Source organism: Salvelinus fontinalis, chromosome 5 (genome assembly GCF_029448725.1).
Source record: "Salvelinus fontinalis isolate EN_2023a chromosome 5, ASM2944872v1, whole genome shotgun sequence".
Lineage (NCBI taxonomy): Eukaryota > Metazoa > Chordata > Actinopteri > Salmoniformes > Salmonidae > Salvelinus > Salvelinus fontinalis.
The window spans coordinates 36398787-36422333 of record NC_074669.1 but is presented as its reverse complement, the minus strand read 5'-3'; the positions used below and the strand labels follow the sequence as shown (position 1 = coordinate 36422333).

General features: G+C 42.7%; 1 protein-coding gene and 1 pseudogene across 1 annotated transcript in view; one reads left to right on the top strand and one right to left on the bottom strand.

The window, feature by feature from the left end:
* The first annotated feature begins 253 nt into the window (after positions 1-253).
* LOC129856082 (ubiquitin carboxyl-terminal hydrolase 1-like) lies at positions 254-5652 on the top strand (annotated as a pseudogene).
* A 7732-nt stretch (positions 5653-13384) lies between these two features.
* Positions 13385-23547, bottom strand: part of LOC129855528 (dedicator of cytokinesis protein 7-like) — a 95801-nt gene continuing 85638 nt past the window's right edge. The window contains 10 exon segments of the mRNA XM_055923292.1: positions 13385-13882; positions 14019-14038; positions 17131-17298; positions 17462-17712; positions 17933-18169; positions 18322-18411; positions 19785-19910; positions 22267-22281; positions 22633-22764; positions 23039-23182. Coding sequence (XP_055779267.1) covers positions 13863-13882; positions 14019-14038; positions 17131-17298; positions 17462-17712; positions 17933-18169; positions 18322-18411; positions 19785-19910; positions 22267-22281; positions 22633-22764; positions 23039-23182 — 1203 coding nt within the window. The 3' untranslated portion in view covers positions 13385-13862.

Here is a 23547-nt window from a genome sequence, read left to right as displayed (position 1 = left end):
TAGGGATGACCTGGGATGTTCTCTTGATAAGTGTGTGAATTAGACAATTTTCCTGTCCTGCTAAGCATTCAAAATGTAACGAGCACTTTTGGGTGACAGTGAAAATGTATGGAGTAAAAGTACATCCTTTTCTTTAGGAATGTTGTGAAGTAAAAGTTGCCAAAAATATTAAAAGTATTAAAAATATTAAAATACTTAAGTACTTTACACCACTGCCCAGTGGAGGCTCCCGAGGGGAGAACGGCTTATAATAATGGCCCCGAATAAGGCCCGGAAAGTATTTGATGCCGTTCCACTGATTCCGTTCCAGTCATTACCACAAGCCCATTCTCCCCAATTAAGGTGCCACCAACCTCCTGTGATGTCACCCATTAACCATGTTTAGGATGCTCTGGATCGACGTGTACGACAGTGTGTTCCAGGTCCCGCCAATATCCAGCAACTTCGCACAGCCATTGAAGACGCGTGAGACAACATTCCACAGGCCACAATCAACAGCCTGATCATCTCTATGCAAATACCCATAAAACCTAGAGGTCAAACAGGGAAATGTTTCCAATCGTTTTTCCACCATTCATTTTTTCCATAGGGGAATTTAGAAATACTTCAAATAAGGGTTGTGCTTTGTGTAGGCTTACCCTGGCATGATGTTTTGATAACCATGTAAATCTGTCTAGGACAAGGTGACTTTTATCAATATATTCACTTAGTTTTCAGATTTGGCCTATATCCCTGTTATTTTTAGACCTGATTAGCTAGCTGTACCACCCAAATACTGTAAACCTGATCTGCTGCTATACAGACCTATTGATACAGTATTTGTACTTTATTACTGACAAAAGAGCAAACAATTTTTATAAAAAAGTGAAACTGCTCCTTGCCTCTATAAATGAAGAAAAACCTAAGTACATTCTCTATATTACACAACCATTATATCCAAACATTCTTAAACATTTTGCCTAATGAATGTGACCCAGTCTTGCAGGGACTTGTAGTTGGGCTGGGGTCTGAACTGAGTGTGTTGAGTAGTTTGTGTGGAGGCTTGGCCAGCTCTCCGTCAGTGAACTTGTCAGGGAGGAGTAGGTAGCTGGACTGGAGCTGTTCCATTAACCTCTAATTCCTCCCAAACCCGGATCCCGGAGCACCCCATCAGTAAAAAAGCTGACTAGCATAGCCTAGCATAGCGTCACAAGTAAATACTAGCATCTAAATATCATTAAATCACAAGTCCAAGATACCAGATGAAAGATACACATCTTGTGAATCCAGCCATCATTTCTGATTTTTAAAATGTTTTACAGGGAAGACACAATATGTAAATCTATTAGCTAACCACGTTAGCAAAAGACACCACTTTTTTTACTCCACCAGTTTTTTACTCCATCAGTAGCTATCACAAATTCGACCAAATAAAGATATAAATAGCCACTAACCAAGAAACAACTTCATCAGATGACAGTCTGATAACATATTTATTGTATAGCATATGTTTTGTTAGAAAAATGTGCATATTTCAGGTATAAATCATAGTTTACCATTGCAGCCAGTAATCACAACTCTCACCAAAGCGACTAGAATAACTACAGAGAGCAACGTGTATTACCTAATTACTCATCATAAAACATTTCTTAAAAATACACAACGTACAGCAATTGAAAGACACAGATCTTGTGAATCTAGACAATATTTCAGATTTTCTAAGTGTTTTACAGCGAAAACACAATATAGCGTTATATTAGCTTACCACAATAGCAAACATCACAACAGCATTGATTCAAGCCAAACACAGCAATAATGTATAAACCACCAAAAGATATTAATTTTTTCACTAACCTTCTCAGAATTCTTCAGATGATAGTCCTATAACATCATATTACACAATGCATATAGAGTTTGTTCGAAAATGTGCATATTTAGCGGCACAAATCGTGGTTATACAATGAGAAAAGTAGCCAAGCTGCAAAGAAAATGTCAGGAGAAATCTTGGGAAAGGCACCTATTCTAATCGAAAACTATTCATAAACTTGACTAAAAAATACAAGTTGGACAGCAAATGAAAGATAAATTAGTTCTTAATGCAATCGCTGTGTTAGATTTTTAAAATTAACGTTACTGCGCAATACAGCGTGCGCTAAAGCGAGACCGCTCCATAATTCATGGCGGAATTATTATTTGACATTTGTCAACATAAGTACGAATTAACAGCATAAAGACTGCTTACTATTAGCTGAGCTTCCATCAGAATCTTGGGCAAGGTGTCCTTTCTCCAGAACAATCGTCTTTTGGTTGAAAGATCTCCTCTTCTCCTGTCGAAATAGCAGCTAACGATAGCCACCCACTGGAGAGGTGTCCAACTCGTGAAAGCGCATGACAAAGAAATCCCAGAAAATCGCAATAAACTGCTATAAACTGCTATAAGTCGGTTTAAATTAACTACCTTATGATGTCTTTAACACCTATAACGAATAAAAACATGACCGGAGATATAGAACTACTAAAACGAAAGCGTTTGCAGGACGCCGGTACTTCCGTTCCACGGTCTATATATAGGGTCCCAGATTGCGCAATCCACTCCATTCAAATTCTCCCCGCTTACTGACATCTAGAGGAAGACGTATGCAGTGCATGTAGCCCGATGGCTTACATGGGGACTTATAAACTGACCTCAGAACAGGGACCTCGATTTCTGAAATCTCACTCCCTGACAGGAAATGTGCTGCAGAATGAGTTCTGTTTCACTCAGAGAAATAATTCAAACGGTTTTAGAAACTAGAGAGTGTTTTCTATCCAATAGTAATAAATGCATATTGTACGAGCAAGAATTGAGTACGAGGCAGTTTAATTTGGGAACTCATTTTTACAAAGTCGAAATGGCGCCCCCATAGGCTCAAGAGGTTTTAAGGTGATCAAACTGTGGAAACTATCCAGCAACTCCATGTGCATCAGCACCACCTCTTCTGGACCCCCTGACTGCTGAAAGAGGGGTAGGTATATGATATGTCTCTTTTAGAAGTAAAAAAAAAAAAAAAAAAAGATTCTCAATGAGAATAACCAGTATAAATAAATATTAAATTCAATATTTGACTGACTCTAATTAGTGTTTTACATTCAGCTGAATCCCAAATACGAGGGCTACCTACACCACTACACCCAGGAAGTGCTCCAATGCATCCTGGGATACATGCAGGAGGCCTCATAGACCATCAGGAAGGAACAGGAGGGTGACCAGGATGATGATGTCAGAGGTCAAGCCAGGCACTGCCACCACTGTGGGCACCAAAACAAACTGCAACAGAGGAGCAGGCCAAAACTTCAGAAATCTCACTTGGTCAAACAAGCAGTAAGAGAAAGAGTGACACAGAGGCAGGCCAAGGAGTCAGTATCGGCAGCCGAAAACGGGAAACCTCTCACCCAACCCAAGAGGAAGTCCTCCAGTGACATCACTGTAGCGCCAAAATTCGAAGGCGAAGAAGAGGGGGAGAAGAAGCAGGAAGAAGAAGGAAAGCGACGTGGAGGGGAAAGGAGAGGTGGCCCCTAAAGAGTCAGAGGTGAAGAAGAGGCCCAAGCTGAGCTGGCTGTCCTCAGGGAAGCAGCCCAGTATCTTCTCTAAGTTCATGAGCATGAGATGGATTAGCTGCCACACAGGAGGGAAGACAGAGACAGCCAAACCTGACCAGGAGGAGACGCAGAGTAACCAACCTCAGGAGAACGGTGGGGAACACAGGAAAAACTCTCGGGAGAAGGTAACAGAGGAAGCGGAGGAGAAAGCTAAAAGTGAAAGTGAGGTCAGAGTCGAGTACATGTCGTTGGAAATCCACTTCATCGACCGTGTCCTGTCTGTCGCATTTTTTTGTACCCTTGCTTTAGCCATTATGTTTTGTCTATTACTGTGTTGAATCCGGACTCTGCTCTTTCCCTCTCCCCTGTCCAGAGTGCCTGGGTGTGGACCTGATGGAGCGTTTGTTCCAGGGCCTTCTGGTGTTGAGGACACGCTGTCTGAAATGTGAGTGTCACGCTGAGAGCAGAGAAGACTTCCAGGACATCAGTGTCCCAGTGCAGGCGGACGAACAGGGTGTTATTGTGTGTACACACACTCACACAGGGTTCTTGTTTAATACGGCAATCGTGCAGCCTAGTGACTGTACTATACACACACACACAAGTTAGCACACGGTCACACATACATGAACAGTCACCACTTAAACAAGCTGTTTCAAAGATCAGCCCAAGCAACAGTCTCCACAATGTATATCCTCTCATATTACAACCATCTCACTCTAACCCCTCTGCTCTGCTCTGCTCTCCACCCCTCCAGTCCCCCAAGCTGGAAACTCTGAAGTGGGCCATCTCCCAGTTTGCCTCAGTGGAGAGGATCGTAGGAGAGTACCTCTGTGAGATCTGCCACCACTACACTGAGGCTGAGAGGAGTCTGCCGTTTGATAAAACCCCCCAGGAGGTCGTCACCGTCCACCTCAAGTGCTTCTCCGTCCTTTATAATGCCCTCTGTCTCAAGTCTGCTTGGTTTTGCTCTTACTCTAGTTACAGTGGATGAATACTTTGTCACTTACATACAACATCAACACACAATCAGATATGATATAACACAGAAGCGCAACACCATATTATACAACAGTACTTGGTAAGCTGATCTGAGGGAAAAAGGAAGGTGTAAGGTTCAGTGTGTGTTAAAATTAGTTCAGTGTTTGTTTTACAACCATCTTTGTAACCTCTGTGTCTCAAGCTACTCAGCATGTGTAAACTGACGCTCTCTCTCTCTGTGTTGTTCAGGATGGACCCGTACGCCGGCCTCTCAAAGGTGAACACCCCCCTACTGACCCCTTTCAAGTGCTCTCTGGAGGAGTGGTGCATGCACCTCTCAGCCACCGGAGGGCAGCACTACCAGCTGTTTGCTGTGGTCATTCACAGCGGTGTCACCCTCTCCAGCAGACGGTACACCACCTACTTCAGGATGATGGACCTCAAGGACACCAAGGTCCGTCTGCCCGAGGGGGATGAGAAGCAGAGCGGAGAGGAAGAGGAGTGTGGTGGGAAATTGCATGGTCCGCAACCCAAGGAAGAGGTGTTGGATTATGATGACGGGGAAGTGTCTTAGAGTCTCAAAGGTAAAGGACAAAATGGTTCTGCTAACGCCAACTCTGCTAGCACCACAATAACCAGCAAGCTGGGGGCCAAGAAGGCCTCAGAGGGGGTGGGACTGCTGGGGGGGCCAGAGGAGCCTGTCCAGCTACGACCTTGGGGGCAACAAGCAGACAGCCAACCCAAGGCAGCCTCTATTGGGACAGAGAACACCACCACCAGATCATCCAGACGGACTTCCAGGGCCCCGGGACACAGTAGTAATGGAGGGATAAAGGAGGAGGCTGAGGAGGTCCTTGTGACTGGGTGCGAGGGGGCTGGAGGTGGGGTGTCTACGGAGCAGGCCCTGAGCAGCCTGCTGCAGTACGAGGGGAAGTGGATGCTCTTTGACGACTCTGAAGAGCTTTTCTTTGAGGAGGACTTCCCGAGAGCCTGCTCTACTTCTACTCCATACTTGTTATTTTACAGGAGGCTCTCCCGCCAGTGATACCACTTTGTATGTGTGTGGGTCAGTGGCGGTTCTAGCTTGTATGGCTTCCTACGCGAACACACCCTTCAGCCCCCCCCAGACAATATGTCTGTGAAACTATATATTCACAGTATTATGAATTGTGGTTTATTTGGTAGCATTTTGTAGTGTGACTGATTTTACTAATTGCATTAGTGCTGTACAAAGTTAGAGGTGCGCTATTTGATAGATTCCCCCGCTCCCCCTACCTCGGGCTTCCAGTGGGGAGACCTGAGGTCAACCTACCTCCGCCCCCCTCCCTATCGCGTACTTCTGAGTGGGAGACCTTCCCAGGCAGTAGCCTGCCTAGCTCACAAAATAGAAATCGGGGGCCTCCCGGGTGGCGCAGTGGTCTAGGGCACTGCATCGCAGTGCTAACTGCGATGCGGTGTCGCAGCCGGTCGCAACCGGGAGGTCCATGGGGCAACGCACAATTGTCATTTATTTTACCGTTATTTTACCAGGTAAGTTGACTGAGAAAACGATCTCATTTGCAGCAACGACCTGGGGAATAGTTACAGGGGAGAGGAGGGGGATGAATGAGCCAATTGTAAACTGGGGATTATTAGGTGACCATGATGGTTTGAGGGCCAGATTGGGAATTTAGCCAGGACACTGGGGTTAACACCCCTACTCTTACGATAAGTGCCATGGGATCTTTAATGACCTCAGAGAGTCAGGACACCCGTTTAACGTCCCATCCGAAAGACGGCACCCTACACAGGGCAGTGTCCCCAATCACTGCCCTGGGGCATTGGGATATTTTTTAGACCAGAGGAAAGAGTGCCTCCTACTGGCCCTCCAACACCACTTCCAGCAGCATCTGGTCTCCCATCCAGGGACTGACCAGGACCAACCCTGCTTAGCTTCAGAAGCAAGCCAGTAGTGGTATGCAGGGTGGTATGCTGCAGGGTGGTATGCTGCTATAGCGTCATCCGGGTTAGGGAGGGTTTGGCCGGTAGGGATATCCTTGTCTCATCCCGCTCCAGCGCCTCCTGTGGCGGGCCGGGCGCAGTGCGCGCTAACCAAGGGGGCCAGGTACACGGTGTTTCCTCCGACACATTGGTGCGGCTGGCTTCCGGGTTGGAGGCGCTGTGTTAGGAAGCAGTGCGGCTTGGTTGGGTTGTGCTTCGGAGGACGCATGGCTTTCGACCTTCGTCTCTCCCGAGCCCGTACGGGAGTTGTAGCGATGAGACAAGATAGTAATTACTAGTGATTGGATACCACGAAAATTGGGGAGAAAATGGGATAAAAAAAAAATTAAAAATAGAAATCAGGGCGGCCACTCCGACAAAGTTAATTGACCCACAGTGACACGCTGTGGCATGATATCATTGACGTGACGTGCAAATGAGCGATAGAAAACCGATCGTGCAAATCTCACCATTCCATTTATTTCAGCTCATGAAAGATGGGACCAACACTTCACATGTTGAGTTTATATTTTTGTTCAGTGTAGATGTAGTTAACTAGCTGGCCTGACGCATCGTTGCCCATTAAAGGAAGTTCGGCAAGTATTTATTTTAACCAGGTAGCCGAGGATAACAAAAGCTAAAAGCGTGTACTGTATGACAGTCATAGACCGTTTTGGCAACATGAAAGAGGATGGTGGCATTGGCTTTTCTCTACAGGTAGGGTGAGTCGACATGTTTTTTCTACTTGGCGCGCACACCCACAGCTTACTTTGATTGGACTAAATCGTTTTTGGTATATTTTAGTTGACACTATTAGACTAAGCAGAGGTGATTAGATGGTGTTGACATGGTGCTGGAATAGTGGAGGCCGCTCCTATTTTCTTTGTGACTCGTGGTAACTCTCCATAGTTCTAAATTAATAGTTGTTTAATGGTCCGAAAATGTCAGAAACATTACCTTGCGCGTGACCATGCTGTAGGTCATATAACTGTTTATTAAGTGCAATATGCTTTGTGGACAGATGGTGCTCCGGTTTTGTGATGAAACAAAGGTTTGGTTGAATTGATTCTGTTACTGTCTTCTTATTGCATCAACCTTAGGCCTATATCACGGTCGCAAGGCATATGAACTAACAGGTTATAGAGCAAACAACGCAATTATCACAACACAGATTGTAATATGGCTTTTTTTTCCTGGATTGGCTTCCCCCGGTGATTTTACCCACGCACTCCTACTGTGAATGAAGTCAATCTACTATATCCCTTTACCATTCATAAATCATACAACGTAGTTTCATGTCCATGGTATCCCACCGGGACAAGTAAACCAAATATCTTGTTTGTAATTTCCTAGGATATGCAGCCAATATCCGGACATGGCTGACAGTGACGTTAAAGTGAGAGATTCGTCAGTGATTGAGTATGTTTACATGCACACTAATAATTTGAAATGAAACATATGGCAGTAGGCAGATTATGCAAAAGTCATGTGAACACCTTACTAAGTTTATCTTAAAATCGGGCGTAAGGTCAAAATTGAAGTGAGAATACGCAGAATAAAATCTGTTTTTCTGAGCAATCTTTCAAATTGTTAGGACGTGAACAATTTGATCTGCTTCCACCAGCCGAGCAAGCCCCCCTCTTTAGAGCTAGTGGAGTGAGTTCGGAACAACTAAACGAGCTTAGTAGAAGTAGTTTTCGCATACAAACGTTATGTGCAAACTCCGAATCAAATATGCTTTCCAAAAATAACACGGTCGCTGTGGTAGAACGTTTATTTCGATTGGCCATTTTCTGCATTTATCAGAGTGCCATCAGCAGGGGCGAAAATCTGAGATCAACCTTGGAGGGGACAATTACATTAAATTTTCTCAAGAGCAATTCCTGAGGGGGACACCAAAAGTAGTGCTGTAACACATAGCATACGTTGTTAAATGTATATTGAGGAACCATAATTCCTACAACTGGATAATTGATAGGTACAGTAGTTAACTGAAGGGTTTTCCCAACTTGTTCAAATGTTTAAATCATTATAATTCTACTAATAATAATAGTTATAGCAGTGCTCCTTACCAGTCCAGTATGTATGCAGGTATTCGTACTTACAACCAGCAATATCAAGAAAGGTCAGTAGGTGACAATGGTACTGTACACTGTATGGGTGTAGTTTTCATAAATACAATGAACATGGTGTGATCACATCTAAAAGAATCTCCATTGAGAACCATCACAAAGTTGGTCTCCGTATTGAATTGACCTTTTAATTGGACTTTTTCTGATACATTTATATAGTCATTAAATATGTCCACCTGGCCTGAGTCTACAATATCTTTGCAAGAACAAAAAGCTTAAAATAAGTAGTTCTAAAAGCAAAATAACTACTTCAATGAAAAACCCAAATAAATCAAACAAAATATCCTTCAGTGTCTCAACTCAGCCAGTGTCTCAACTCAGCCAGTGTCTCAACTCAGCCAGTGTCTCAACTCAGCCAGTGTCTCAACTCAGCCAGTGTCTCAACTCAGCCAGTGTCTCAACTCAGCCAGTGTCTCAACTCAGCCAGTGTCTCAACTCAGCCAGTGTCTCAACTCAGCCAGTGTCTCAACTCAGCCAGTGTCTCAACTCAGCCAGTGTCTCAACTCAGCCAGTGTCTCAACTCAGCCAGTGTCTCAACTCAGCCAGTGTCTCAACTCAGCCAGTGTCTCAACTCAGCCAGTGTCTCAACTCAGCCAGTGTCTCAACTCAGCCAGTGTCTCAACTCAGCCAGTGTCTCAACTCAGCCAGTGTCTCAACTCAGCCAGTCTCAACTCAGCCAGTGTCTCAACTCTTCAAACAGCAGCTATGGACAAGTATGTCGCACAAAGTAGGCCATTTTAAATAAAATAACATGAAATAAATAATTTGTAAGTGTCTTGAAAACTACTAAACAAAAGAACAAATATCAATTACACCAGGGGTTCTCAAACAGGGGTCCATGGACTAATTGCAAGGGGTCCGTGAAATAAAAAAGTGTAATGAATGTAGTCAGTACCACAAGGTTTCCAGTAAGTTTACATATAATATAGAGGGGGTGGAGGTCCCTGAGGACTGCTCAAAACCTTGCCTGCCTTGCCTCAAAATATGCAGGGGTTCCAGTACCCCAAAAAGGTTGAGAACCACTGCTATACACACTACTGAACAAAAGAACCGAGCATATGTTTGCGGGTTTCCTCAACAACACATCAGTTGGCACTTTCGCAATGCCCTCGCCTGTTGTCTCCGACACCCTGTATAGCCCAATAAACTCCTTGTGAGGAACATGGTCATGGTCAACATAACGCAGACAGACACTCTCCTGTTCAGCACCAGAGACATCTTGAGTACCATCAACAATTAATGAAAATTGTACAATCGGAAGAGACCTAATCTCAGCTGCAATGCCTCGAATGACTATTGGCCATGATGTTCAGAATTTCATTCTGTGCTTTGGGGCCTGTGTACATTGTGGTACGCTCTGTTAACCACTTCAGTAAAATGGGATCATCCTCTTCTGCCCTAAGTTTCAAAATCTGGTATAAATTCCCACTGTCATCCGTGTGGCCTCTAAAGGCTTGTCCCTGTCTTACTACATGCCGCACCGAACTAACAATTTTCATCAAGCAATGCCTTGCGTCATCCAGCTGTTTAACCCACGCGCTGGACATAACTGGACACTGATTGGATTTAGCTGGTGTGCTGTTACAATTACAAAGTGGCGGTGGGTTTGGCAATTTTGATGTGCTGTGAATTTTTCAATGCCTTTTCTCCAGTTCCTAAATCCTGCACTAATGAAGGCAGCATCAGCTCTTTGGCCAAAAGATGGCTGGCTTGAAAACCCTTGGCTACAGTGAAAACACAACACTCCTTTTATTGATGGATTATAATGTAGCCAGGGGAAATCGCGAAACCATCTCTCTTGAAACGTCAACACTCTGTTGGCAAGAGTTTGCGGTTCTATAAATTGTGGGTGTGGCTGATATGGTTTTGTGCCATCACTGTGGTAACTGGACAATGCTGTGCCACTGTCCCCTATACTGGTGCTGCTGGCAACAAGGGTGACACTTGGTCCTGCCGTGGCTGTGACACTGTCCTCTGAAGTCTCTCTTCCTGGCTCTTTCCCTTTCACCCCCCTAACTGACTCAGCCGGTCTCCTAGAAAATAAATAAGGTGTTTGCCGTACTCCTAACTACCGGTACCCCAAACTACACAATTAATCACAACAGCAATACCATTGCCGTAAACAAATCTTAGTTTAGTCACCAGTTTAAGTTGAGAGTGGGGGTATCCATGGCATTTTCCAATTATGTCCCTATTTTACAAGTCAAAAAAATTGAGAACCTTTCATAATGTTGCCAAACAAAGACTCAACAAACCTACCTGAGACTCCCTGTCTCTGCCAGTCTGTCCCTGCATATCTGTCCCCAGCTCTGCTGTCTGTGTGCCATCTGTTGCCTGCTCTGCCTAATGACATCATTGTGAAACATTGCCATTAGCATTTCACTTCTTTCTTATGAACATTTTATCAACTAGTCTTTGAGATATTAGGATACTAGAGTTCTTACTATGCGTTTTGGTGTACTGACAAATACTCTGATGTCCGTCTTCTTACTTGTTTCTGCCATTTTTCTACCTGGCTGGCTGGCTGGCCTAGCTGCACACACACACATTTACACAACACATGCTGCAAACTTTTGTAATTTAAAAAGTTTGTTTCATATTGGCTGGCTTCCAACAATAGCTGAATTTGTAAAGCTAGCGAGCACCAATTCCGTTTCTGTGTGTTTGCTATAATCTTTGCTACCTGGTTAAATAAAGGTGAAATAAAATAAAATAAAAAAAGTTCACTAGCGACAATTTATCTTTTGCAACGAGACCATTATATATATTTAAGACAATGGTAGAAGAGAGTGTAGTTCTGTTCTGTTCTGTTTGGACTTCAGTTTATTGCTAACCTTATCACAGGGACGTCGAAGCACTACAGCTGCATGCTGATCTTGGAATAAACTGTCGATAGCAAAGATTCCATCTTTGACGACGCCACATAAATGGAATAGGTACTAGCTAGCTTGATAGTTAATGTTTGCTTTAGTTTGCGCGCTAGCTCTGCAAATTCAACTAGTGTGTGAACCCTGCCAACATAAAAATAAATAAATAACATTGCTATGGACCTGCTATGGATTGACTGGATTAACCTCGCGTCAGTTACGTACATGTCCCTTTCGGACAGTAGATACGAACTCTCTATTACCTTGCCAGCTAAAGAACTGGCAGTGGATCAAACCATTGTGAGGCAAAGGGCGGGGGTCGCAATCTTTTGAAATTTAAATGCGCTATTAAGTGTCTATAATCAGCACAAGTGCTTTCATTGCGTATTATTAATATTATTGAAATTACATAGTTATGTTTACAGTGATATATTGGGGGGGACAAATCATATTTTTCCCAAGATGGGGGGGTCGTGTCCCCCCCGTCCCCCCTGGGATTTCCGCCTATGGCCATCAGGTAGCCCACGGCGATATCGGTCCGCTAATACAGGACAATGTGACTTTTTTGTAATAATCTTTTTTTTTGGGGGGGGGGGGGGGGGGTCTGCCACACCCCTACTTCCCGTGGCTATGCATGTAAACAGGATTATTAGGGGTATCATTCTTCTTGCAAAGTATGTAAACATTTTAATAAAATGTATTAATCTGACTACCCACAATAATCGCATCATTGTGTGCATGTGTACTCAGTGTAGCCCACCGAATCACATTGGAGTGAGCCGTTCATTTGGCTCCCTAATTTGCATACTGGTAACCTTTTTGGCTGTTAATCTGTAGATACATTATGAAAGCATTCAATGAAGATGGTGACTCCTCACTGCAGGAACAATAGGTAGCGGAAAGAGACTTATTCTGTTCCAAATATGACAATGATAAAAATAAAAATACATCTGTGAAGTCAGAAATATATAATACTTATAAACCTTTAATTTTAAATGTAACCTTTTTTTGAAGATGTGCCCCATTTAACACATTTTTCTGTTTTAAAAACCTCTTAGATGTCAGGTCCCGTTTTGGGGACCTGCATGGTTACTGGTACCGGATCCGACCCGACATTTCCGCTTATAGATCGATCTGTGGACACCGTAGACCGAAATGGCTTGCATTGAGCGATAGCTCTGGTTCCCACGGACACAGTAATTCATGTTGTGCAGTAAAACTGTATGTAAGACTTTAAAACTGTCTTTTCATATAGGCCTAGACAACATCCAAAATAACTAATAATACACTGAATTCGTATACATTTGCAGTAATTTAAAATTGTAAAGTCATGTCTTTCTACACAATACCACAACTCATTTTATCAATCTGAAAAAAAAAAAAAGATTATTACAAAAAAGTCACACTGTTTTTCACAGCATTCAATCATTTTGCTGTATATTTTAGATGGAACCAAGTTATTACAACATACCAGAGGCCACCAAAATAGAGCCTATTTGGCAACCTTTTTTTAAGCCCCCACGGTCCAGGAAGTCCATAGCTGGCTTTACTTAGGGAAAACATTGGTTTCATGCCTTCAAATACTGTTGGACCGTCAGAAATAAGCTGCTCAGTTTTGGTCCATAATGTTTAAGTTCAGTTAGATACAGATAAAGTAGGCCATCTCGGTCTAGTTCTTGGCGAGACAATTGTTGCACGTGTAGAAAATAATAATAATTCCCACATATTTTCTACTTCTCGCTCCTGCTATAATTTGTAGATTCTCTTGTACATTTAATAAAACACCAGCATATGCAAAGTTTACCTTTGTTTGTTTCTTTGTCTTCAAGATTGTCTTTTTTGTCTTCAAAGAACAGTACTCACCCATTTGGACATTCAAATATTTATTTAGTCAAATATTTAAAGTAAACAAAAAAAATACATAACTATTCAATGTCAATGTTTAAAACATTTCCCTAACTAAAAACAAAATGGAGCTTAACTAAAAATTATAAAGCATTATAAATAGTGTCGGTACATATTTTTCAAGTTTACTTTCCATCCCATTTTTGATTAAATATTAAAACGTTCAAGTCGCAAAATGCATTGATACACAGTAATTTAAAAAAGTGCATACATGAAATATGAATACAGATTTGACATTATACGTAGTAAGATCCACTTTGTTAAACCCACTGATTGCGTAACAGGCTGCCTGCCTGTAAACAAATAAGACACTTGAATGACGTACCAAGTTCGTGGTAACACTCCTTCTGCTCGCTAATCGGGAACGCTGACTCCGTCTTTACACATTAATAAATTAAGGTAATGATTCTTCATCTTCAAAGTTCAAGCTTGCGGAGACTCATTCTGCTGAAGGAATCCCTGTGGGGAAAAAAGAACACAGAATGCAAAGTCAGTGAAACATGGAGAAGCCAAGTCACACCAAATTGGCCATGCAGTAGAGACCCAGTGCAGACAGTTTTACACAGGTGATTCCAATCACAGAATACCAAACTACCTGGTGAAGCTGCCCGTTTGCTGCATTTAACAGAAGCAAAAGCAGGGAATCATATTTATGTGGAGGGGAAGGCATGACAAAACATAAGCAATATGAGTATTTCATACGTCCAAATGCACATCATTAACGCGCCAAAGAAAGAGTGGAGCCGCGAACATTAGAAGCAGTTTACATTTAAACTGTTTCTATGTCTCAAAAAACATTTGTTGCCATAGTTGCACGTGATATAACGCTACATGTTAGCTTTTCCCCATCAGATAGCATAGGGATAAGTATGCCAGGTTAACAACACCAGCTGAACATGATTTTTCCTGTGACAAATTCTGTATCGGCCAATTAAAAACGTTGACGTGACCAACCCCTTTTTTCCCATGAGCGTCCTTAACAGAAGTCACACAGCACCAGCTGCTAATCAAAGTTAGTAAAACATGCACAAAACTTAAGCTGGACAGATAGCTCACAGTCAGGCTTCTAATCCCAGGTGAGATCGTTTTTTCCTTTGAAATGTAGACCTACATTTATTGTGATAGTGTGTTGCGAAGGGTGCAGCCAAAACCTTGTAAATGAAGATTACAAATATATCTAATGAGGAGTTTCTCTGAGTTCCTCTCGTAGACCGACAAATAGGCTTCTATTATACAGGGGTGTAGATCGACCAGATCGCACTAGAGCGATGCTTCGTCACTTCTCAGAATGGTGCTTGTTTAATAAAGTGTTATAACTTAAGGTGAATCAATGTCTCGCAAGATTACTTAATGATTCATCAGTATTCTACATAAGCCCAAAATACCGAATATATAATAGCATAGTTTCATGTAACTGTTAGACCAGAAACACCATTTCATATGTAGGCTACACTTACAACATTTTACATGTATTATTATAAATCATCCACTTTTGTTACATTTTGAATCGCGCATCAACGAGTCAGTGAAAAGCCCTATGGATTTAGAGTCAACCGCTTTAGCATTGTGTGCCACTTCGAAGCGATGGTAATAACGGTACATGACCGCTAATCGACAAGTCCATAAGGTTCTTAGTCTATTTATTCGATGTATGATACACGTACATGTTTGTAAGGACCTAATTGACCTTTTCTCTGCAAAAACTTGGGATTTTGTTATATGTGAAAACAATTGTGTGTAAAATTAGTACTAGTAGCTAGTTGCCTAGTCAAGGATTAATCAATGCAATATTGGCACATAACATTTTGATACAGACCAACAGAACAAAAGTAAACCTTGAATTTCAGGTTTAAAATATCCTTCTGGTGGCCAGAGTTGACCTATTTTAAGAAATGCCATTGATAGGCTGATGCGGAATTTATTATAGGACATAATCAGTCAGCTGGTGAGGTTAGCATAGGGCTGACGGGACCAAGTACAATGTAGTGCTCTATCACGTTCAAGTAAATCAGCTATTTTAATTGGCTGATGCACATTTTGAGACCGAGAAACAGTTTAATAGGGGTGAGCCAAGTACTCGGACAAAACGAGTACCGTAACGGATATGGAGAATTTTCCGAACACGATTATGACAAGTATTTTTTGTAATTATACGGAAAAAAGTAATTTTCAGCTGCCAGCACACATTCTCTTTCACTCAAACAAAGTGAAGGGCTGTGTGCTCCAAACAACTATTGGTTAGTTCTTCTGTCTGTAAAGAAACGGGCGGGGTATCGGTTGAGCCAGCTGCAACGATTTGGATTAGAACAAGCCGCTCTCAAGTCTCCCCTTCTCCAAACACTGCGTATGAATCAGAATCCGTAGCTAGCCATTGTTGTTCTAGTTATTTCCTGTCCACTTTGCTGATGCTATTTGGTTGTTTTGTCTGTCTACTTGGCATGGTTTAGTAAGCCTACTTTGTCTGAAGGTATATTTATTCTATTGCTGACGATGTCTGTCGTTATTTCGTGATCCAAACCCATGCTTGCTTGCTATTATTACTTATTCTCGCCCAGGCATGTTTACCGAGCAACATATCATTAGAAAATAAAATTACAAATGTAGTTTATTTGTATTATACAAATGTTGTGGCATAAGTGTCAGGAGAGATAAGTTTTGCTCCTCTCGAAAGTGAAACAATATACGGGGTCAAGAGAATTAGCCTACCTTCATTTAAATCTGTGTCTGCAATAAATGCAGGCACTAGTAGCCAGCCATACATTAAGCTATTTATTAGCCTATTTCGTTGATAATTGAATAGGACTAAGTAAGTAAATCATGTGCATTTTCATCTGTCGGGGTCGTTTAACAATGTGGGTGAGTGAATGAAGGACATGGTGGAGAAAATTGCAAGATTGTGTTATAATACTGTTATTGCATCAAATGTTTGTTTTATGCAACAGAATAGGGGGTTCTCTGAACACTTTCATCTGTGTGTGTTCTACTGAGGATGGGCCTCGGAGTTTTAATGCTGACAGAAGATTTACCATGTCTTTGGGTGATGAACCTAACAAGACCGCATTCCATAGCATGAGTTACCGTTTCTGTACTGGGTTACCATGGGGAGATGGCTCCAGTATTGAGTTGGTGGGGCCAGACTCTGGTTTCTACACAACAAGAACAGTCTTGACAGCGGATAGCCTTTGCTGTGAATTATTAGCATCTTTCATTTGAATCTTAACCTTGTGACCCATTCCATACATCTGTTGTTTGTCATGATTATCCAGGAGGATGGACTTTGCTATAAATGCTGTGGCTTAGTCCTGCTGGTTGGGCTCTCAACGAATCACCTACGGGGGGGCTCGTTGACAAGCTCCATTACTGCAGTAATTAAATAAGAACGTTTACTTGTTTTGAATAAATTTACAAGTCTCCCCTTTTGATTAGAATAATTCCACAACAAGAAACATAAAGATGCACTCAGTGATAGAGCAGTAATGTGCACTTGAGGTATAGGCTTTACCAGCATTTAAAGCGCACGTCCGGGTTTTCCGATCAAGAGTAAATCTGATTACGAGTATCAAGTGTGATAAAACGGATACGATTCCGCATACGAGTATGACGAGATCGGCACACCCCTAGTTTAAAATTAAACTATTTCTAATGTTCACAAGTATGGCCCCAGTATGTTCCTGCTTGTCAACATACACACACACACACACACACACCTGTGAGAGTTGACCTGCAGCACAGGTTTATAAAGCTGGGGTATCTTTCTGCAGATGAGTGGCTGTAGCGCCTCCTTCAGACGATGGTAGTTCCTCTCCAACTCCCTCTGGTACTCCTTCTGGTCTGGACCAATCAGACTCTTGTTCTTACGGAGGGCGTCTTCACACCTGTATGGAGGAGAATAGGACAGGTGTGAGCAGAGCACTGGACTTCAATATGACCTGTTGCATACAGCACAGTGAATTGAAGTCTATAATCTTGATTTACAAACAACAGTACTTTGAATTGAATAAACTTTATTGACCTCTAGAGCGGAAACTGGTACTTTACCTGTTCGTGAAGTCTTTGAAGCAGAGACGTAGTTTGTTGTGGTGTCTATAGATTTTAGGGTCACTGGGGATCTCTGAAAGGAACACCTGGGCCACTTCCAGAGGTCCCTGGTTGACGGTGGTCCCCACAGACCCCTGCAGGACCATTTGCAGCATCTTGGCATCGGAGGGGTCCTGGTGGGTGGCGAAGGCCAGCTCCTGGGTCTTCTTCTGCATATCCTCTATAGCCACCTCGATGGGCATGGAGCTGATCTAACACAGGACCAGAGAGACAGGGATTGACGATCAGATGGAGAAAGCACACGAGAGACATTTGCGTCAATATTTAAAATAAACCGAGGTACATGCCTGTTTTTCATACGAATGTGTGTCAGTAAGAACATTGCTTTAGTGGTCACTCTGAAATATGGCGTGGATTTCATGTAACAGTAGCATGTGGTGCACGGTGTCAGATGACGTGCCGGTGCCTCACCTCTTCTTTGTGGATGATGTTGATGCGGGTCTTGATGTAGGGGAAGGCGTGGGAGGTGGTCAGGATGGTTTTGCGCTTGAACTGATCGTGCAGATCCCCGTGCGCACGCCCGTCCAGCGTGAACGGCGTGCAGTAGACAAAGCGCCGCAGGTTGTAGTTCTTGTCGAAGTACGTGATGCGGTCCTTCATTTCATAGTTGTCAAAGTACGGCTCCACGTACGTGATCTGGACATAAGCCTGGACACAGTAAAGATACACAGTGGCACCTAGTTAACATGTTGTTTTACCAACATGAAACACAATACATATAAATAACCAATTAATATTCCAATAAGTGATTTGGAATTACATCTTTATCCACAAACCCTCTCTCCCACCCCCACACACACCTTATTTGGGTCCAGTTTGCACTTGTCCACTGGATTGGAGTCCTTAATGACTTCCACCTGGTCTTCTCCATAGCGCTCGCCATAAAACCCCTAAGAGATCAAACACACAGGACACACTCGGTGCTCAAGCTCTGTCACAGCGTAGACCGAGACCATTTAAAAAACTGAGAAGAGACCATTACTTAACTTCTCTAGGGTAGGGGGCAGCATTCGTAATTTTGGATGAAAAGCATACCCAAATTAAACTGCCTGCTTCTCGGGCCCAGAAGATATGATATGCATATAACTGGTAGATTTGGATAGAAAACACTCTAAAGTTTCCAAAACTGTTAAAATAGTTTCTGTGAGTGTAACAGAACTGATTTGGCAGGCGAAAACCTGAGAAAAATCCATTCGGGAAGTCGTTTTTTTTGTTGGTTTTGTAGTTTTCTATTCAATGCCATTACAGTATCCATTGACTTAGGACTCAAATTGCAGTTCCTATGCCTTCCACTAGATGTCAACAGTCTTTAGAAATTGTTTCAGGCTTGTATTCTGAAAAATTAGGAAGTAAGAGCAGTCTGAATGAGTGGGCCCTAAACTGTCACAGAGCTTTTTCATGCTAGTGACCGAGAGAGTGCCTTTCTTGTTTACCTTTTATATTGACGACATTATTGTCCGGTTGAAATATTAGCGATTATTTAGGCTAAAAACAATCTGAGGATTGAATATAAACATTGTTTGACATGTTTCTATGAACTTTACGGATACAATTTGGATTTTTTTGTCTGCGTTTGAGCCTGTGGATTACTGAAGAAAACGCGAACAAAACTGAGGTTTTTGGATATAAAGAGACTTTATCAAACAAAAGGAACATTTATTGAGTAAATGAATGTCTGCTGAGTGCAACCATATGAAGATCATCAAAGGTAAGGGATTCATTTTATCTCTATTTCTGACTTGTGTAACTCTTCTACCTGGCTGGTTGCTGTTTGTAATGATTTGTCTGCTGGGCTATGTTCTCAAATAATCGTATGGTATGCTTTCGCCGTAAAGCATTTTTTAAATCTGACACCGTGGTTGGATTCACAAGAAGTTAATCTTTAAACCTATGTAAAATGTTTTGTTTTCTGAATTTTCAGATTTTTTTTTTGAATTTTCTTTTTTCTGAATGAGTATTTCTGTATTTGAATTTGGCGCCCAGCAGTTTCACTGGCTGTTGAAGAGGTGGGACGCTAACGTCTCACGTACCCAAGAGAGGTTAAAGGAAAAATCCACTGAAAAACAATCTTTTGGTATTGCTTTCATTAGTCCACTGTTGATATGGTCCCATAACGTACTGTAGCAAGAGACACTTTGCATCTTGAAAGTCCAACATCTTGATTGCTGACATGTGAAACATTTCAGGACTGTTATCAACAGTAGACTAATGGAAAAAATATCAAAAGATAGTTTGAGACACACTCCTCCAAACTGCCATTTACCTCGAGTCGGTGTGAGATCTCTGCTAGCTTGGTGATGGCAGGCTCTTTGTACACAAACTCCTGCTCGTCCAAGTCCCCAAATTTAGAGCCGTAAAATCCGACTCTGAAGTAAGTACCAAACATTCTCTTCCCACCCTGTAAGACAGAAAACATGTTTTACGTGTGCAAATGTAAAATATAAGCGCATGCATGCATGCTACTTGAACAAAAACATGCTGCTTTTACACAGAATGTCATCAGAAGTGTAAGGACAAAGCACGGTAGTAACCCCGTGGATGGTGACAGTCTGATTATGTCTGAGCCAGACTGTTGATACATTAGCTGAAATCCATCCAACTCAGTGAAACCATCAAGTTCAAGTTCTCATCATCAGCAAACACTTCAATTGCAACACCAAATATGAACAACTTACAGAGGCTCTATCAATGGCCATGTTGACCAATGATGTGTTATTGCTGATCCGATTGGAATATGTGCACTGACCTAGAAACAGTATGTATTCCTGGGTGTTGTGTTGACGTGTGACTGGATAGATACTACTGCACTGTTGGAGCTGGGAACACAAGCATTTCGCTACACCCGCTAAATATGTGTGTGTGACCAATAGCATCGGATTTGGTTTGAGTACACGTGTGAAAAGTCTGTCACGGTCTATGGCCCGGTACCAAAGCCTTTAAACTGGCAGATGAATGAGGATGGACAGAGCGAAATTAAATGAACAGGCGCTGGTCAAGCAGAGAGCTCTGTAGTTTTTCAGGAAGGGGTGGAGCAGCTAAGGAAACGTGTGTGTGTGTCGGTGTTGTGTGTGTGTGTGTGTGTGAAGAGTGGGAGGAGGATATATACGTGGCTGTACAGAAACAGGTCAGAACTGAGCCAAACCAGATCAACTCGAGGCTGCAAGCTCCCAGTACTGCTCCTATTGGTTGAACAATTATTTTAATCGACATAGCTTTGGCATTATATATAGGTACATAGTACAGCAGTGAAATTCATATCATATTTTCCCGTGATCAGTTGCTCTGCAATTTGGCTCAGTGGTTGTTTGTCAGTGGTTCATTGCATTACATTCCCCCTCAAAAAGTCACAGAAATAAAGTCATCCTCAAACTAGAAACTTACCACAACACACAATAAGTAAAGTGGGAAGGAAGGGTCGGCATGGCAACCAGGGAAATCAAAAGGAGAAAACAAGAACACATTTTAATCAGGATTCCAGGTAATTCACTAGAGAAACTAAACAAGAACACATTTTAATCAGGATTCAAGGTAATTCACTAGAGAAACTAAACAAGAACACATTTTAATCAGGATTCCAGGTAATTCACTAGAGAAACTAAACAAGAACACATTTTAATCAGGATTCCAGGTAATTCACTAGAGAAACTAAACAAGAACACAAGAACACCACAAACCAAGGCAAACAGAATAGACAGCAACCACCAATACCAAAACAATTCCTTTTGACTTTAAGAACACACGACACGAAACATGCAGAGAAAGAGAGAGTGAAGTAAAGGGAGGTGAAAGGAGAGAGGTGGTGATGGATGGTGGTGATGGAGCTCCACAGTCCCTGGAAACATTCAGGGAGCTGTACTCCCAGTCCTTAAGTTCCCTCAGGAGAAAACGGAGGAGTGTTCTGTCCGGGTCATGCAACACACCGGGTTAATACCAGTTAACACAACAGCAGCAGTATGAATGAAGGAACTCAGGGGTCGATTTAGTTTGTCTTTTTCCAAATAAAAAGGGAGAAAATTTCACTTTGAGGTGGGACAAATTTAACAATCCAGTCCAAAATCCTTGGACTTGCACCCTCTTGAAATTCAACGTTTCTTAACCGAATGTGGATTCTGTTGGAACTGCATATGGCAAACGCAAGTTTGCAATAGTTTGTGGTTCATTTTTTTGTCAGAGCATTCTATTACAAAAAGGCTCTGGTTTGTGGGAGTGTGTATTGAGAGAACAACCTGGGGGAGTGGGTATCCTCAGCATGAATATCTGACTAAAATCGAACCCTGTGGCCGTAGATGAGATGAGTTGTGACAACAGGCGAGCGAGCAACAGACCAGATGTTGACGTCCGACCGGACCAGACAGTTTGTTGTTGATGAGAGATGGTCTGACAAGGCAGGGGTGCAGGTAGGTGAAGCCCTCATTCACCAAGACTTGCCATTAGTATCACACTGGGGCTCCCATGCACGGCCTGCCAAAACGGTCACGTTAAGACAACCTTCCGCAGACAGAGCAGAAGAGGAAAGGAGAATGAGGAGGAAGAGGAGGAGGGTTGCTGCCCGTAACATGGCATCAGCAGTCCCACAGTTGGTTGGACAGAGGGAGAAACGGACAGCACCCAGTCTAGGTAGATGTTAATGGATGGTACAGTATAATGTAAAACAGCAGCAGAGAGCAACACGACTAGCAAATAATAAATATGAAGTAGAGACAAAAAGTAAATGAGCAGGCCAAGCAGGAACCATTAGGACCTACCTCCCAGCCAGTGCTCTGTGGTGACAATGAAAATAGAATATAAACACGTTTACAGTCACATTGGTACACTGCAGTGGCTGTCGGTCGGAGAGTGTACATATTTGGCATGCTCTTTCCTGCAATGCCTCCGACAGACAACAGGGCATTGCACTGGTGGGTCCATGCTCCTAACACACACATGGCACAGTACAGTCACAGTACGTGTTTCTCTGTCCCAGAATCACAGACATGCACGCGTAACATCCACAGACAGGCAGTCCTAAACGACTTCCACACAGAGGTGGGGCATATAACAGTCCTGTCCGTCTGTTCTCTATACCTACAGTATGTATAGGGCAAGAGCTAGATAAAAGCACGTGGATTTACCTGGTGCACGATTTTGCCAAAGGCTTCCTGTAGTTTACCATGTATGGTGGCCAACTTCTTGGCGTCCCGGTTGGCCTCGTGGATGGGGATCAGGACCTTGTACACCTCGTTCACCGCCTCGTACATACCAGCCTGGGAAAAGGTATTGAAAGTATTGGTGCGCTTGATTTAGCTTGGGGCTTACACTTTCGGGACTATTCCATTGGTTCCACTATACCGGGCAAAAACGATCAAGTGCATCTTAAGTATTTGACACAAGTATTTGACCCAGGTCTGGTTATGTGAAGTATTTATTCCTATGAGTGGTTAGATCAAGCCTTGACAACGCTCCATGTGTCATAGATAGACCAGCTGTGGACTGCCTCTGGTCTATCTTAAGTGCCGTAGTTATTTCTCAGAGTCTCACCAGGGAGAAGGAGGAAGCAGCCTGATCCAGCAGCCCCACTAGGCCAGCCTCAGTGAAGTATTTCCCCGAGCAGATACCCTCCTCATCGGGAGACACCACGTCATCAGACACTGCAGACTCCTCCAGCACGTTGGAAGAGACGTTCTGAAACGGAGAAAGACAAGTCACACATGGTCACTCATTATTTAGACACAGACATAATACTCTAATGGGTTAATCATGGTATTACATTTTCTTTACAACATGTTACTCTGTATTGTTGTCTGTTCACACTGCTATGCTTTATCTTGGCCAGGTCGCAGTTGCAAATGAGAACTTGTTCTCAACTAGCCTACCTGGTTAAATAAAGGTGAAATAAAAAAAAATAAAAAAAATATTCAGTTGATAAATTGAGTCACTTGTGATGGCACTGAGGTAGGACTAAACCTGCAGTATCATGTCTCTCCAGGATGATTTCCTGGTCAAAACAAAGTAGTCAAATCTATCAGGTCCTAAAATAGTATTTTCTC